Source organism: Canis lupus, chromosome 24 (assembly GCF_003254725.2).
Source record: "Canis lupus dingo isolate Sandy chromosome 24, ASM325472v2, whole genome shotgun sequence".
Classification (NCBI taxonomy): Eukaryota; Metazoa; Chordata; class Mammalia; order Carnivora; family Canidae; genus Canis; species Canis lupus.
Window position 1 is genome coordinate 8,803,204 of NC_064266.1, and position 15,785 is coordinate 8,818,988.

At 39.4% G+C, this 15,785-nt stretch overlaps 2 protein-coding genes across 22 annotated transcripts in view; one reads left to right on the forward strand and one right to left on the reverse strand.

The window, feature by feature from the left end:
* MACROD2 (mono-ADP ribosylhydrolase 2) overlaps positions 1-5,397 on the reverse strand; it is a 1,929,479-nt gene extending 1,924,082 nt beyond the window's left edge. For all 4 annotated transcript variants that reach the window (XM_049100432.1, XM_049100431.1, XM_025469286.3 and 1 more), the window contains exon 1: positions 5,097-5,397. In XM_049100432.1, the coding sequence (XP_048956389.1) occupies positions 5,097-5,142 (46 nt within the window). In that variant the 5' untranslated portion in view covers positions 5,143-5,397. The remainder of the gene's footprint in view (positions 1-5,096) is intronic.
* A 294-nt stretch (positions 5,398-5,691) lies between these two features.
* SEL1L2 (SEL1L2 adaptor subunit of ERAD E3 ligase) overlaps positions 5,692-15,785 on the forward strand; it is a 137,318-nt gene continuing 127,224 nt past the window's right edge. For 3 of the 18 annotated variants that reach the window (XM_049100421.1, XM_049100419.1, XM_049100425.1), the window contains exon 1: positions 5,692-5,877. Coding sequence is in view for 6 of the 18 variants with exons in the window: in XM_049100430.1 (XP_048956387.1) it covers positions 10,824-10,881 (58 nt within the window). In the remaining 12 variants the exon portion in view is untranslated. Of the gene's footprint in view, positions 5,878-10,709; positions 10,882-10,933; positions 11,004-15,785 lie in introns of those variants that run through there. The other 15 variants (XR_007405532.1, XR_007405531.1, XR_007405534.1 and 12 more) reach the window with 11 other exon arrangements.

Consider the following 15,785-nt stretch of genomic DNA (forward strand, 5'->3'; position numbering starts at 1 on the left):
TCTCTCCCACTGTCTTTTAGCATACTACAAGGTGAATGGATTTAAGGATATTTAGTTTTAGGTGTATAACCCTCATAAAATAATCACTTTAAAAGATTCTTTCCAGGGACACCTGGGTGGCTCAGTGGTTGAGCATCTGCCTGCAGCTCCAGTCATGATCCCGTGGTTCCAGGATCAAGTCCCACATTGGGCTGCCTGCATGGAGACTGCTTCTCCTTCTGCCTCTGTCTCTTTCTCTCTCTCTCTCTCTCTCTCATGAATAAATAAATAATTTTTTTAAAAATAAGATTCTTTCCAGAAATAAACTGAAGTTATTAATATAAGCACAAGTGAACAGGAAATGGGATGGGGAGCCAACATTTTTCCCTGCTCCTAGGACTGGCTTTTCTTCAGCCACATTAGGAGAAATTAATAACAAGGTATTTTAATCAGATGTGATATAATCAAATCACAACACTACAGTACTCAAGGGTCAACACCGTACTGAATGTAAGATGCCTAAAAGGCATTCAAATTGAAATCCAAGGATCTGGAATTCAGGATTGAGGTCTAACCTAGAGATTTTGGAAATTACGACAGAAACTTCTGGTCCTAAAGGAAGTTCATAGGAATAGGTAAGGGATGTGACCAGATGTCAAAAAAACAAGGGAATGGACAAAAAGAAGGGAAAAATGAAATAAAACTCAGATGTCACTAGAGGCATACGGTGAATCAAAGTGCCAATGATGTAGAAACCAGAAGAGAAAAGAGTCTGAATAAGTAGAAGAGGGAGGGAGGTAGGGGGATGGGGTAACTGGATGATGGACATTAAGGAGGGCACATACGTAATGAGCCCTGGGTGTTATACAAGACTGATGAATCACTGACCTCTACCTCTGAAACTAACAATACACTGTATGTTAACTAATTGAATTTAAATAAAAAATTAAGTAGAAGAGAGGAAATACTGTCAATTGCTACAGGAAGATCAGGAAGAATAAAAATTGGTTTTATCAATTGGATCACCAAAAGCACTGAAAGAAAGCAAAATGGTTAACACAGCTGTCTAGATTCTAATCCCAAACCATGCAAATCTATGTGATCTTGGGTTACTTAATCTCTTTATGTCTCAGTTTCTTTCTGAGGTAGGTTATTATGCACAATTCATCGATGAGGCAATTAAGCCAGAGAGGTTAAATAACTTACCTAACTGTACTGATAGTAAGCAGTTCAAGTAGGATTCAAATCAGACAAATGTTCAAAGCTCTCGACCCTATAGTACACTAAGTCACAGAACTGTTGTGAAAATTAAATGAAGTAAGCTATGTAAGGTACAGTAGTCCCCCTTATCTGCAGTTGTGCTTTCCATAGTTTCAGTACCCATAGTCAACTGCAGTTGGGAAGCAGATGATCCTCTCTCTGACATACTGTCAGAAAGTCAGTAGTAGCCTAACACTATGTCATGTCATTCACCTCATTTCATCTCATCACACAGGCATTTTATCATCTCACATCATCACAAAACAAATGAGTACTGTGTGACAAAATATTTGAGATACTATATTCATGTAACTTTTATTACAGTATATAGTTATAACTGTTCTATTTTGTTATTAGTTACTGTTAAAATGTTACTGTGCCTAACTTATAAATTAAACTTTATCATAAATAGGTATATACAGGGAAAAAACATAGCATATATTGTGTTTGGTACTATATACAGTCTTAGGCATCCACTGGGGGTCTTGGAATATATCCCCGTAAGTAGAAGATTACTGTACTCAGAATAGTATTGAGCACACAAACAAGATTCAAAAAGTAAACATCACTATTATTAGTACCATCACTATTATTACTGAGTGATTTTAGGAACATTCGTTTCACTAAAGCATAGCTGAGATCCAGGAGACTATGAGGGAACTGAGGAAAAGTGAGAAAAGCAACTCCAAGATGAATCCCTGTGGAAGGAAGACTATTTTAGAGACTCGAGTATTATTGTAACGCTGAGGAGGGGAACCGGAAGACACTGATAAAACCAAATATACCCAAAAGGCAATAAATGATAGCACAAGATCTCAAAGAATACAGGAGATGAGACAAAGAGCACAAGAAAAGTGCTTCCTTTAAAACAAGAACAGAGCTGAAAGGACAAAGGACATGTAAAGAAATGGACAAATGAGACCACAAAGGAAGACATTAGGGCTGTTCCTGTTATATGACATGTATTTTCTAAATGAACTAAAAGGAAATGTCACGTTTATATAGGAGGAAGGGATCCTGATGGCACAGAAAGCTTGAAGGAAATGGTAAATTTAGAATACTCACACAAAGGAGCAAAAGGGATGACTGGCACTTTCCAAAGCACTATCAAAAGAGTTCAAATCACTCATAGAGAAATACTGCAATATTAGTGGTCTAGGTTGAGAGATATTACGAAGCAAAGTATAGTTTTAGTAAGTGTCAGAAAGTAATACGGGAATGCAACCTGGCCTCTGTCTTTCCATTTATTTAAACATTTAAGCATGAACAGTTAGAAAAGAAACAAGATCAATAATAAGACAGTAAGATAAATCAATCAAATAATTTATGTTCCAGTACTTGAAATTATAATACACATGAAGTGGTTTTAAATTAAGGCTCAAAATAATACATCAATAATGTCTATTTAACACATGTAGACTTGAGAAATCCTTAGTTATTTGTTTAAACAATGAAACATACTGAGGACCGCAAACATCTATAGTTTCTTTGGCATTACACAAAACTTTTCCTAAAAGAATGCTTCCCCTTTACAATGAGTCTGCCCCATGAGCCAAGCATATAAGTAGACGGATCTACTATTAGACGGCACACTGAGTTAAAGTGTTTACAAAATGCCCTAACATTTCAATAAGGTGGATTAGTCTTCCTATAGAATTAAATAACAGCTGCAAAAATACAATTCCATCCTCACCAGTGCAATGAAAGAAAAAAGGTCACACATCCCATCAGCTTCTTTAATATTAGCTACGGTACTGAAAATCCTTTGTTCCTTCTTGATGGTATAATACATATTTTTAAATGCTAAGTATTCCAAAAATAGACATCCCCATACACTGAGACATACCCTAAAGTCTTCAAAACATAGTAAGTTTTCCCTTTAACATTAAACTTCATGCAAAAATTGGTTAGTTTTAGACAAGACAAATTTACTCTGTTAAATACCCTCTGTAATTGTGCATTTGCTTCTTTATTTAGAAAACATTAATTTGGTTATACTTTCCCCTACTGTTAGATCCAAATATATATATATACATATAAATATATATATATATATAAAGACATTAAAGATTCTAAAATGCCTGCTTGCCACAGTTCAAATGTGTAGGTGTTAAATAAAGGAACCTTTATAACATTGTTACTTTAGAGGAATATTATGACAGAAAAATACTTCCTAGGCAATCACCATAACTTTATCAATGAATCATGTATTGTAAACAATCTATAGGATTTCCACTATTTTACCTTATTATCAATAATACAAAACATTCCAAGACCAATAAAAATGGGCATAGAGGATCTCTGAATGCTTATAAGGTAAATCCTTGTTCAAAGTGTGTTGAAACTAAAGTAACTGCCACTGCAAAAACAAAGCAAGATTATTTTACACTACTTTATATGTACCGGGCTATTATTCTCAACATTTGTTTAGTGACACCAGAATTTTTAGTTCTATATAAGCTCCATAACATTAAGACATAATTAAGTGACCTACAAACCTAATGTTTCAACATTTTAAAGGCATTTTAATTGTTCAATTATGTTAAATCTTCCCAGTTCATTTGAAAAAAAAAAAAAAAAAAAAACCCTTTCTCATCCCCTCCCTTCCTTCTGCATTGTTTGAAGTAGGCTTTATAAAAGATTTTTCTTTCTGCATACATTCCCTTTCTTTTGTCCACTGTAAAAGGCCAGAACTTTCAAAAAGAATCTACAGGTTTTAAAGAGCTATTATCAATGAAATCAACTCTCAACCTAATCACTCGAGTGATTCTAATATGAAGCAGATGGGATACTCTGGAGAACTTTGCACTACCCTCACCCGACCTCACTCTGGATACACACGTTTAGTCTGTGTCTGCAGTAGCAACCAAGTATTTTTTGCTACGCTTCTGTAAAAAAGCTAAAGAATTTTACAAGTGTGCGGTGAAGGGCATGAAAGAAAAAACGCCAGAGACTAAAGTTTTTTTTTTTCTTGGAATATTATCTAAATAGGATGCCAGAGAAAAGGAAGAGAGGGAGAAAGAAAAGAGGGTTGGATGGCACACTTCTGTATCTTACAAACATCAGTGCCACTGTCAATCCAGCTGGTCTGGATAAGCTTTGATATGCACAAAATTCTGGGGTAGGTCCACTCATTGCCAGTGGTATCAGTTTTGCACTCTTAGACTGAGCAACTTCTGATTACAAATGGCAATGCAATACACAAACACCCTGCAGAGAAAAGCCCATTCAGACTTCTCTGAAAGCGCTTATCCTCACGGACAAGACGCCCGTTTTCAGTTCCCCCTAGAGCTCCAGGCTTCAAAAGTCACAGTGCGGCGCGGAAAGGACCTGGAGAAAGGGTGCTGGCCAGGAGGTGCCGACTAAGGTGCCCCCCGCAGCGCGGGGCGGGGCGGGGGGGGCAGCGGCAGCCGCAGCCCGGGCGCCCGCCGGCGGGCACGTGTCCCTGGACCACCGGGCCGCGAGTCCGAAAGTCCCAGCTGGCGGCCGGGAGAGGGCGGGGGGCCCCGAGCAAGTTGTGCCGCGCCCGAGGGCTGCCGCGCGGGGTCCACGGCAGCAGCCACGCGAAGGCAGCGGGGCGCGGGAGAAGGGCACCGGGCGCGGCAGGCGGCAGGCGGCAGGCGGCGAGGGGCGGGCGCCCACACGTGCGCGAGCTGCAGGTGCCCGGGGGCGGCGCGTGCACGCCGCCGTGCGCGCGCGTGTGCGCGTGTGTACACACGGACTCGCCAGGGAGGCGGCACCGGCCGGGCGGGAGCGAGAAGGGAGCTCGGGCGAGGGCGCCGCGGCACACACAGCCCTGACCCCCGCCCCCACGCGGCCCCCACCCCCGCACCCCCAGGACACGACGGGCCGGTTACCTTTCTCCTCTCTCCACACCTTTTTCTTCTTGTTGCTGGGGTACATGTTGCCGTGGGGGTGGCTGGCTTTAAGCTGCAAGTTCCCCAGGCTCACGGGCAAACAGGGTGTGTGTGGAGTGGGAGGGGTGGGAGGGGGCACTCGGGAGGAAAAAAGTGCAAGAGGCTCCGCGTCCCGCGCCGCTCGCCAGTCGCCGCCCTCTCCCCTCAGCCCGCGCTCGGCGTCGGCTCCCACCCGCCTCAGCCCCGCGGCCGCCACCACAGCAGCACCTCAGAGCCTGTCAACTAGGTCACGCCTCGCGCTAACCTAACCCCCGCGCAGGCCCCGCCTCCCAGCCGCTAGGCAGCGACGCCTCCCATTGGCTGCACCGCCCGCCGCTCTCCGCGTTCCGGGCACCGCGCGCCCCGACTTCGGCCCCAGGGCGCACGCGCAGGCGCAGGCTCGGGCCCGACGCCGAGGACGCTGGGGAGCTGGAGGGGGCGGAGCCGAGGAGCGAGGAGGCCGGAGAGGGCCTCGCGTTGGGGGGCGGGGCCTGGCGCCGACGCCTGGGAGGAGCGTGAGGTTCTGGCGCTTCCCTCGGCTTCGCCGCGCCCGGGGGACCTGAGGGCGGGGCCTGTCGGGCCGAGCGCGCTCGGTGACCGGCGAATCAGCGGGCGAAGGCGGCCTGCGGGGCCGAGGAGCGTAAAGCTGGGAGGAGGACGGAGCCCACGCGCAGTGTCCGCGCCTACGCTGACTGACCCGGCGGGGTGGGCTTTACCGGATAACCTGAAACCTTTCCGCTTGGTGAGTAAATATAACCCGAAGAAGAGAAAGGGTCGGGAAATAGTTCCGGACCATACACAACCAGGCCCTCCCTCTCTTAGTAAAAATTACTTTTCGCCGGAGTGTTGTGAAGTTTGGAAAGACCCAAGATCAACGGGACTAAACAAGGCTCGTAGGAACGGAGCAGTGGCCCACCAAAATGTCATATTGGAAACAAAAATCTGACATCAAATCAGCTTCAAGTGGGCGTCAGCCGGAGTCAGGTCTTCCTATCCACCAGCAATTGCCTCGAATTAAGGCACTGGGTTAAAGAGCTGCCTTGATTCTGGCTAAAACTAATCTGTTGGTGTTCTGAAAATCCAGTTCGGATAGAGTCCACAACAGTAGGGTGACCTAGAATTTAGAGGAAGTTTGGCAACTCCTTCCCCCAAATGTATTGCATTTCTAAATATCAGACCATCTACAAGGTTGACTTGGTGGATGTAGTGACTCCACATTTATTTGACAATTGGGGTGCTTTGTTATATGTGTAGTGTTTAAGCCAAGTGTGTAAGAACTAATATTTGCAACAATTTTTTTTTTTATAATATAAGAAAACAGGAAGAAAGAGGTAGGTCCTATCAAGGTTTAAAAAAAAAAAAAAGGAGAGAAATGTTTGGGTAACAGGACACTCATGCGTAGGATTCATGACATAGTAAGGTAATGATTTTTATTTCAACATTGCCTCTGCCTCTGTTTTTCTTTTAATGTGAATTTGGCTGGGAGAAATAAGGAAGGCTTGAAGAAGGAAGTGACATTTGGGCTAGTAATAAAAATATGCACTTATTTTTTGGCAGTGGAAATAAAATGAGGGCTCTGAAGACACAAAAGTACTATCAATAAAAATTGGAAATGAAATAGATTTTGGGAACAGAATGAGGAAGAGAAGGAAGGTAAGAGTTTTGTGAAATAGTATAAGAGGAGAAAAGCACTATTATTAATAATATTAGGCAATGTAGAAGCAGTTGCAGATTTTGTGAGAAATATATTGAGTTCTTATTTAGAAATGCTGTATGTAAAGTGTCTGCAGGAAAGTGCATCAGACTGGACACTCTCCCCTTTGTTACAAGAGGGAGACTGTTTCCACCCCAGCCTGTAAGTCCACCACCTATGCTGTCTTGGGAACCTTATACAATGCTACTGATTATTCTTTGTTCCATGTCAACTCAAGAAACTGGAACCATCCATCAACTTTTAAACTTTTTCAAGTCACTTCTATATTAAAAAATAAATAAATTCCTCTTGTGATTCCACAACACCCTCCAGCTACTGCTTATCCTTCCTTTTCAAAAGGTTATCAATACCCACTGTGTCAGTTTCCTCACATCCCACTTTCTGCTTTTCGGTTCATTTTCTTCTGGGTTCTATCCTATTAAACAACTAAAATAGCTCTTATTAAGGTGACCAGTGACCTTCATCTGCTTTTTAATGGACATTTTGCTAATTTCTCTTACAAGATCACTCAGCAGCATTTAACAGTCTTAATCTGTCATTTCTTCTTGCGGCATTCTTTACCTTCAATTTTTGTCACCCTTTGAGATTCCTCTTGTATGGCCATTCCTTCTCAGTTTCCTTTGCTGGCTCATCCTCCTTTTTAGCCATTACATTTTGGAGTTCATTAAGGCTTAGTCTTAGCCCTTTGTCTCTTTTCACTGTATACTTTTTCTTTGAATATTTTCATCCATGTTCACGGTTCAGTTATAAGAGTTACTCTTATAACTGAATAAGTTATAACTTATAACTTCTCAATCCAGGGGAAGTTCTACTCCACAGGGAATACTGGCAGCGTCTGGACACATTTTCAGTTGTCCCAACTGGGAAAAGAATGCTAGCGGGCAGAGGTCAAGGATGCTGCTAAGCATCCTAAAATGCATGAGACAACTCACTGCCACAAAGAATCATATGGCCCAAAATGTCAACATGGCTGAGATTGGGAAACCCTGAGTTACACCAGTGACTCCCAAATTTATTATCTTCAGCAAAAATTTCTTCTTGAACTTTATACCTATACATGCTACCATGTATTGAACCTCAACTTTAAGAGTCAGTGTTATGAACTGGTTGAAAAGCATCTGAAACCAGACCATCTGGATTCAAATCCTGGGTTCACCCTAGTGACTATGTGACTCTTGGCAAGTTACTCAGTCTCTCCCTCTTGCTTTTTTAAATTATTTATGTGGAGATGAAAAAAATGGTATTGGGATCCCCGGGTGGCTCAGTGCAAGTTGAGCGTCCGCCTTTGGCTCAGGGCGTGATCCTGGTGTACTGGGATCAAGTCCCACATTGGGCTCCCCACAGGGAGCCTGCTTCTCTCTATATGTGTATGTCTCTGCCTCTTTCTGTGTCTCTCATGAATAAATAAATAAAATTTTTTTAAAAAAGAAAATATAGTATCTACCTTGATTATTATGAGGATGAAGTAAGTTAAAACACTGGAAGTGACTAGCACCTAGTAAATGAGGCAGAGATGTTTACTGATACAATTTTCTCTCTCTCTTGACCCATAGGAAGATATTTCCCAGCCTCCCTTGAAGTTAGATAGGACACGTAACTAACTGAGTGAGTTATAAGGCAAGAGTGATGTATGCCACTTCTAGGCCTAACCATCAAATCCTTTGTACACTCATCCATATTCTCTCTTTTCTTTTCATGGTGATCTCTGAAGCAGCATCTTGAGAAGGAAGGAGCTTGGATCCCTGAGACACTGCTTAAAGGAGTATCTCAGGGATCCAAGGAATACCACATTAGGCTATGACATAAACAAGAAACGTTCATTATGTTAAGGGATTGATATTTAGAGAGTATTTGTTTCAGCATTAAGTATAATTATTCTGACAAAATAACATTATACAAAAGTATTAAATATTAATATTTAATGTCTCAAAAGTACCTAAAATGTACCATGTACCACACTGAACTCATGATCTTTCCTCCTCCACACTTAGATTTCTTCCAGCATCCCCTATCTCTTTGAATGGCTTCAGCTGACAGTGTGATTATATCTGGAGATAGGGTCTTAGGAGGTATTCAAGAAAGATGAAAAATAGTTGTAATTCAGTTTTCAGAGAAACCGGTAATATATTCTCAAGAAGATATTGTCAGAAATGTCACATATCTCACAGAGATCAAGTAGGATGAGAACTGAGAAAAGACTATTAGATTTATAGTCTATGTAAATCAGTGAAAATAAAAACAGTTAAAGAAGTGAGAGCAACAAGAAGCAGCAATTGTATACTATTTTTTTCAGATGTTTAGAGGCTAGAGAATAATTAGAGGAGATGTAGTTGAAAGGATACCAGAACCAAAAGAAAATTTTTCCAAGAGAAATGAAATAAAAAGTGTTTAATTAAGAAGATTGTTGCCAAAAGATTGAAACAAAAAAAAAAAAAAGAGAGAGAGAGAGAGAGAGAGAGGAAAGGACAAATGTTAGAAAGAAATACCAGGAAAAGATGAAGTAAATGCAGATAGAATCAAAAGTGAGAGAAGTCTGGAACTTAGAATATAGAATATAGAAATTTTATCTTTTTGTCATGAATTAGAAAAGAGAAAAGAGATTCAAAAAAATTTTAAATAAATAGGAAGTGGAGGGCAGATAGGTCCAATGAGCTCAATTTCAGTAAAAGTAGGAGGCAAAATCATCTGCTTAAAGATGCTTATGAATCTGGATCCAAATGGGGAATGAAAAAAAAGATTATTTGGAGAATGTTTACCAAATGATATTTAAGAGTTTAATTAAATTGTATTTAGGTACTTTTTAAAAGTACAGGAGTTAGGAAAATCCCATTTTGAACTCCTCTGGTAAAAGGAAAAGATACTAGGGATTATTCTGAATAATAGTCCCAAAGATTCCAGGACCTAATCTCTGGAACTTATGAATGTTACCTCATTTAGTAGAATGGACTTTGCAGATGTGATTGAGGATCTTGAGATGGGAAAATGATCCTGTATTATTATGGTTGACCCTAAGTGTAATCATAGTGTCCTTATAAAAGGAAGACAGAGACATATTGAAGCACTGGGAAACTAATTTGTAAAAGGAGTAAACCTGGAAATTCAAGGCAATAAATATGTCTCTTTCTAAAGTAATTACCCATGCACACTGTAAAAGTTTAGCATATTTTAGGTATAATTTCCTCAGCTAGCTCCATTCCTTGCATACCGCTTTTACCTAGATATTCATCATCATTTCTGGTCCCAGCCTTGAGGGTACCCACCTGTGAAATACCATATTGTTAAAGATACTGAAGAGGGTGTTTTTAAATACCTTTTAATGAAAGTGTAATAAAATGCCTTTTTCTAAAAAAAAGACCAAAAAAAAAAAAAAGTCATTGATCACTGGGATTCATTTGCCTTTGTTCCAATAAAACCTCAACAGTACCTTTCTCCAATGGAAGATAAATATTTTCATCCAGATAGGGACGAAAGCAGACTTAGTCAATATGGTTCTTGTCCACCACAGCATTCAGATATTAGAGTAAAGGATGATGTCATGTCAGCTCATATACTTAATTGTGTTTTCATATAAGTGCAGCTTGCACTGCTGAAGGTAAAATAAAAAAAACTTCTAGTGGTTCTAAATATTATTTGAACATTATTGTTCATGTGGACATGTACAAATTAGACTTCAGGTTTCTTCCTTTGCTTTCAGAGAGCAACTCTTACATATCTCAAACCTATCCCATTATCTCCTACCAGAGGAGTAGCAGACTAGATATGGTTCCCTCCCCATAGCCTGCTCTCTTCAGCAGCTGTCATCATTCCAGTTGAAAGGAACTTCCTGGCAGCTCATTGGCCCAAGAGTAAGGAAATGGTTGCTTAGCAACCAAATCCTGACACACACACCGCCCCCCAGACCTGAAAGAGGAAGCTTGAGGGCCAGCCACCTAGTTCTGCCTGTGTTATAGTGAAGACGAGCTGCGTAGGAGAAGATGAAGCCCTTGTCCCTGTTAATGGAGATATTGGTCATTCTTGAGGTCATAATTAAAAGTAAGTTTTTCTGTCCTTATGGTTGTCTATGAGGGTCTTTTCTCCTTAACAGCAGTAAGGGTGGAAGCTGATTAGAAGATCAGAAGTAACCACACAATACTTGCAATTGATACCATTTTTGGGTAAGTACTTCAAAATATCCAAGAAGGATAGATTATTTAGGACAATACTTGGAAAGGATGTATGTATGAGAGAGAGAGAGAGAGAGTGAAAGAGCAAAAGGGACGGAGGGAGAGAAGAAAAAATAAAAAAGATTGAACAAATCTACAAGGAAAGCACTATAGTAATTTTTATAGAGTATGGATATTTAAGACAGATTGTTAAATTTTATTAAATCCAGAGTATTATGAAGATCTGGTTCCAGGACTTTAATGGAAAAGTAGAGAACTCAAAGAGTGCTAAAGTGCATTAATTTATATTCTTGCAATACTTTTTTAATCTTTTGACAATAACAATTGTACTTCCAAAGTTTTCATGATTCCTAACTATTTACTATCTTAAAATGGAAATTATTTTGCAGGCTTCTCTGGCCATTTATTAATTAATTTTTACTCAATCCTCAGATAATTTACTCATCATGATTTCAATCTAAGAAATATTTATTTACTTAACCCAGGAATGCAAGTTTGATGTAATATCCAAAAATTAATTACTGTAACATACATCAATAGAATAAAAGACAAAAACCACACAACCATCTCAACTGATACAGAAAAGACATTTGACAGAATTCAACACCTCTTTCTGATAAAACACTCAACAAATTAGAAATAGAAATTTCCTCAACCTAATAAAAAGCACCTTCAAAAAATCTACACCTCTACCTACACTTGTGATGGATGTAGCATAAAGTATAAACCTATCAAATCACTCAGTTGTACACGTGAAACTAATGTAACACTGTAATGTCAACTAACTAAAAAAAAAAAAAAAAATCCACACCTAATGTATTTAATGGTGAAAACCTGAATACTTTCCCCTAAGATCAGGAACAAAAAACATTTTGGTTATTTCTGTGCATTCATTTCAACATACAGGAGAGCCTACTTAAGGCGGTTAGATAAAAACAAGAAATAAAAGACATAAAGATTGGAAAGAAAGAAGTAAAATTATCTGTATTCATTAAAGATGTGATTTTATGTATAGAAAACCATAAGGTATCCACTAAAAAACTGTTAGAACTAAGAAATGAGTTCAGCAAGGTTGCAGAATAAAAGGTCAATATACAAAAATCAACTCTATTTCTTTACAGTCACAATGAGCAAACAAAAACTGAAATTAACAGTTCCATTTAGAGTAGCATCAAAAAGAATAGAATACTTAGGAATAAATTTAATAAAGTGAAAAATCATACTCTGAAAACTACAAATATTGTTGAAAGAAATTAAAGAAAACCCCAATAAATGAAAATATTTCTCATGTTTGTGGATTGGAAACCTTAATATTAAGACAGCAATATTCTCCAAATTGGTCTACAGATCAATACAAAATCCCAGCTGACTTCTTTGCAGAAATTAAGAAAATGATCTGAAAATTAATACAGAAATGAACATTTTTTAAACAAAAAGAACAAATTTGGAGGACTCACTTCCCAATTTCACATTTATTACAAAGCTACAGTAATCAAGACAGTATGGTACTGGCATGAGGACAGACCTATAGATGAATGGAATATCATGGAGTTCAGAAATAAACCCTCACATTTACATGGTAAATTGATTTTTTGGCAAAGATGCCAAGAGAACTCAATTGATAGGGGAAAGAATAATGTCTTCAACAGATAATGGAGATGACTACAGAGCCACAGGCAAAAAAAAGAATTTGGATAACTACCTCACACCATACATAAAAATTAATGTAAAGTGGGTGAAAGTACTAAATATAATAGCTAAAGCTTTAAAACTCTTAGAAGAAAACAGAGATAAATCTTTGTAACCTTGGATTAGGCAGTGATTTCTCAAGTATGTCACCAAAAGCACAAGCAAAGAAGAAACCGATAAATTGGACATCATCAATATTAAACACGGTTATGCTTCAGGACATCATCAAGAAACTGAAAAGGTAACCTAAAAAACAGGAGAGAATTTTTGCAAATCATACATCCATAAGGTTTAGTATTCACATAGAAACAACTTTTACTACTCATTGGCAAAATGACAACCCAATTTTTTAAATGGGCATTAAACATTTGTGTACAAGTTTTCTGTTTGGACATATGCTTTCATTTCTCTTGAGTATGTACCAATGGAATTGTATAACTATGTCTCCAGAGATGATACAAAAATGGCCATCAAATACATCAAAAAATGTTAAACATCATTCATCACTGAGAAAATGCTAATCAAAACCACAGTGAGATGCCACAATAAGGACTTAACTATAGCAATAGTAGTGGAGACTGAGAGAAGTAGATGGATGACAAAGCTAGAGAAAATAGTGACATAAGAGTCCAAAGTGAGAATGTGCTGAGAAGATGGACATGTCCAATAATGCCAAGTGCTAGAGTTAGGAAGTGAGGCAAGGGTCAACAAGTGACCCCTGGATTTAATAGCTGGGGAATCTTTACCTTTCCAGGACAGAGAAACAGGGACAAAACCTGATATTGATATGAGTGAATAGGAGAGAAAGTAGAGACAGTAATGATAATTAGAGTTCTTTCTGGATTGTGGCACTTTGCAGGGTCAAACTTGAGTTTTCAACAGTTGATTTATTGATTGCAGGTCTACAGAAACCCAGGGAAGTAGTTAGTAGGGGAGAAGAGAGTTACTTTACAAGTGAGTGCTAAAAGACCTAAGATTCATACACAGACAGGTTTTAACCCCACTGTTCTTTTCCTGCCTTTCTACCTCTAATTCTCTAGGCAAAACAAACAGGTCTGCCTTTTTTTCATTCAAATAAACATTGTAAATTTGCATATTGTTTTTTCTAGACATTTTTTTCACTTAATGCTCAATGTACTTTGACTTCACCTATATAAAAATATTGAGAGAGGGAAACTACCACACCATGTAATTATTCCTGACTGCATTCGCCTACGGAAAGTTCTAAAAGAATTGCTGAGATTTTTTTTTTTTATTGCCTTTTGGTAAATCCTCAGAATAAAGTAGTTGATGCTGATGGGAAGATAGTTTATCCCAAAGTGTGGCTTAGAAAATGAAAGTAAAATCAATAGTATGTTGTTGTTTTTCTCTTTCCACCCTACCAACCCAGCCTCTGATTTAAAGTAATATAGGGTATATAACTTAGGCAGAACAAAGACATTCCCAGAAGTTCTGGCTCCAGGTAATCAAGGATCCAAGGTTTCTCTATCTTGTCTATCTTTTTTTAGTAGTAATTCTTCACTACCATACAAGCTCTACAATTAGAAAAAATAAAATAATATAAAATAAAATAAAACAAAGTTTATTGCAACTCTCTTTCCCGACACCCACCCAGCAACTCTATCCCAGTTGAAAAAGTCAAGTTTTCATCGATCTCAAACTAATCGGAATTCAGAAAGCAATTGTCTAGCAACCATTATCTAGTTCCCTGTCAGGTCCAAACAGGAGTCACATAAAGGCCAATTCCTGGACATGTTTCATAGGATACTGAGCCTAAGCAGTACAAGCAGACTATATGTTAGTGCTTCAGAAATAGGCTTGCTATTACCAGTGCTGTTTTGAATAACTTGTGAAATTTAGGAGTTCTAAGTTACCTATGCTTTCTTTCAGTTCTTTTACATTATACTTCTAAAAGGGGGGGTGAATGCATTGCAAATATCTGGAGCATCTTTCCTTGAAGACAAGCAAGAGAGAGCAGGTGTGTTACAGTGGGATTGTTAACTACGTAGAGAAATTTGACTGCTTATAGATCAGTAAGGAAGCTGATTTCTCTTTTGTGAATTCTCCTAAAAGATGTAAGGCTCTTTCTTCATAACCTAGGTTCATCTGAAAGGTTTCTACAACTCTACAGTTCTACTACTACTTCTACAATCACTAGTACTCTTTAAAATCAGTAGGACAGCACTCCTTGTGGGGAGGGCAGCTCTCAAGCTAAGGAAAGCTGGAGGAATAGACCTTCCCCCACCGCTACTAAACCCATTAATGGCCAAACAGCTTTATTTCCCATTACACAGGCTGCTTTGAGGAACTGCCTTCTTCTGACCCTCTTCCCAATTCTCCATTTTCTCCATACAAGCGTTCATTTTTTTAAGATTTTATTTATTTATTCACGAGAGACAGAGAGAGAGAGGAAGAGACAGGCAGAGGGAGAAGCAGGCTCCATGCAGGGAGCCCGATGTGGGATTCGATCCTGGATCCCAGGATCACGCCCTGAGCGAAAGACAGACGCTCAACCGCTGAGCCACTCAGGCATCCCCATACAAGGGTTCATATGTCTCTCTTGTCACATACCGGCCCCCAGAATTCTCTCTGCCAGTGACAGCCCTCTGCCTGTTCCTGATTGATCCTAAGATCTACTTCCTATCCATTGAGACTGCTCTTTCAAAGAATACCAATAGCCCACTGATGACTAATCCAGTAGCCTCTCACTGTTCTTGCTACTTTATCTCTATGCAGCATTTGATACTATTCACCATCTTCTTTCCCCCTGAACCTATATAGAATCTTAGGCACTCTACTAGTTTGCCTTTCTCAACTCTCCCATTAAATGTTATGCCCAAAGTTCAGTGCATGGCTCTCCTGCTTTTCATATTCTATGTCTGTCACTCTCTCCCAAGCCCCAGCTTCTTTTACATATGTATTTGCATCCTAGACCTTCCTCCTGATCTCTAGATGTATAGGTCAGTTGTATGATGATCATGAATAGTTTATGGTCAGCAAAAGTCTTCAATTCAAACTCAAAGTTAGTTCCTCTTTGGTATATCTTTTATTAATGGCATCAATATCCCTCCCTAGTCCACTACT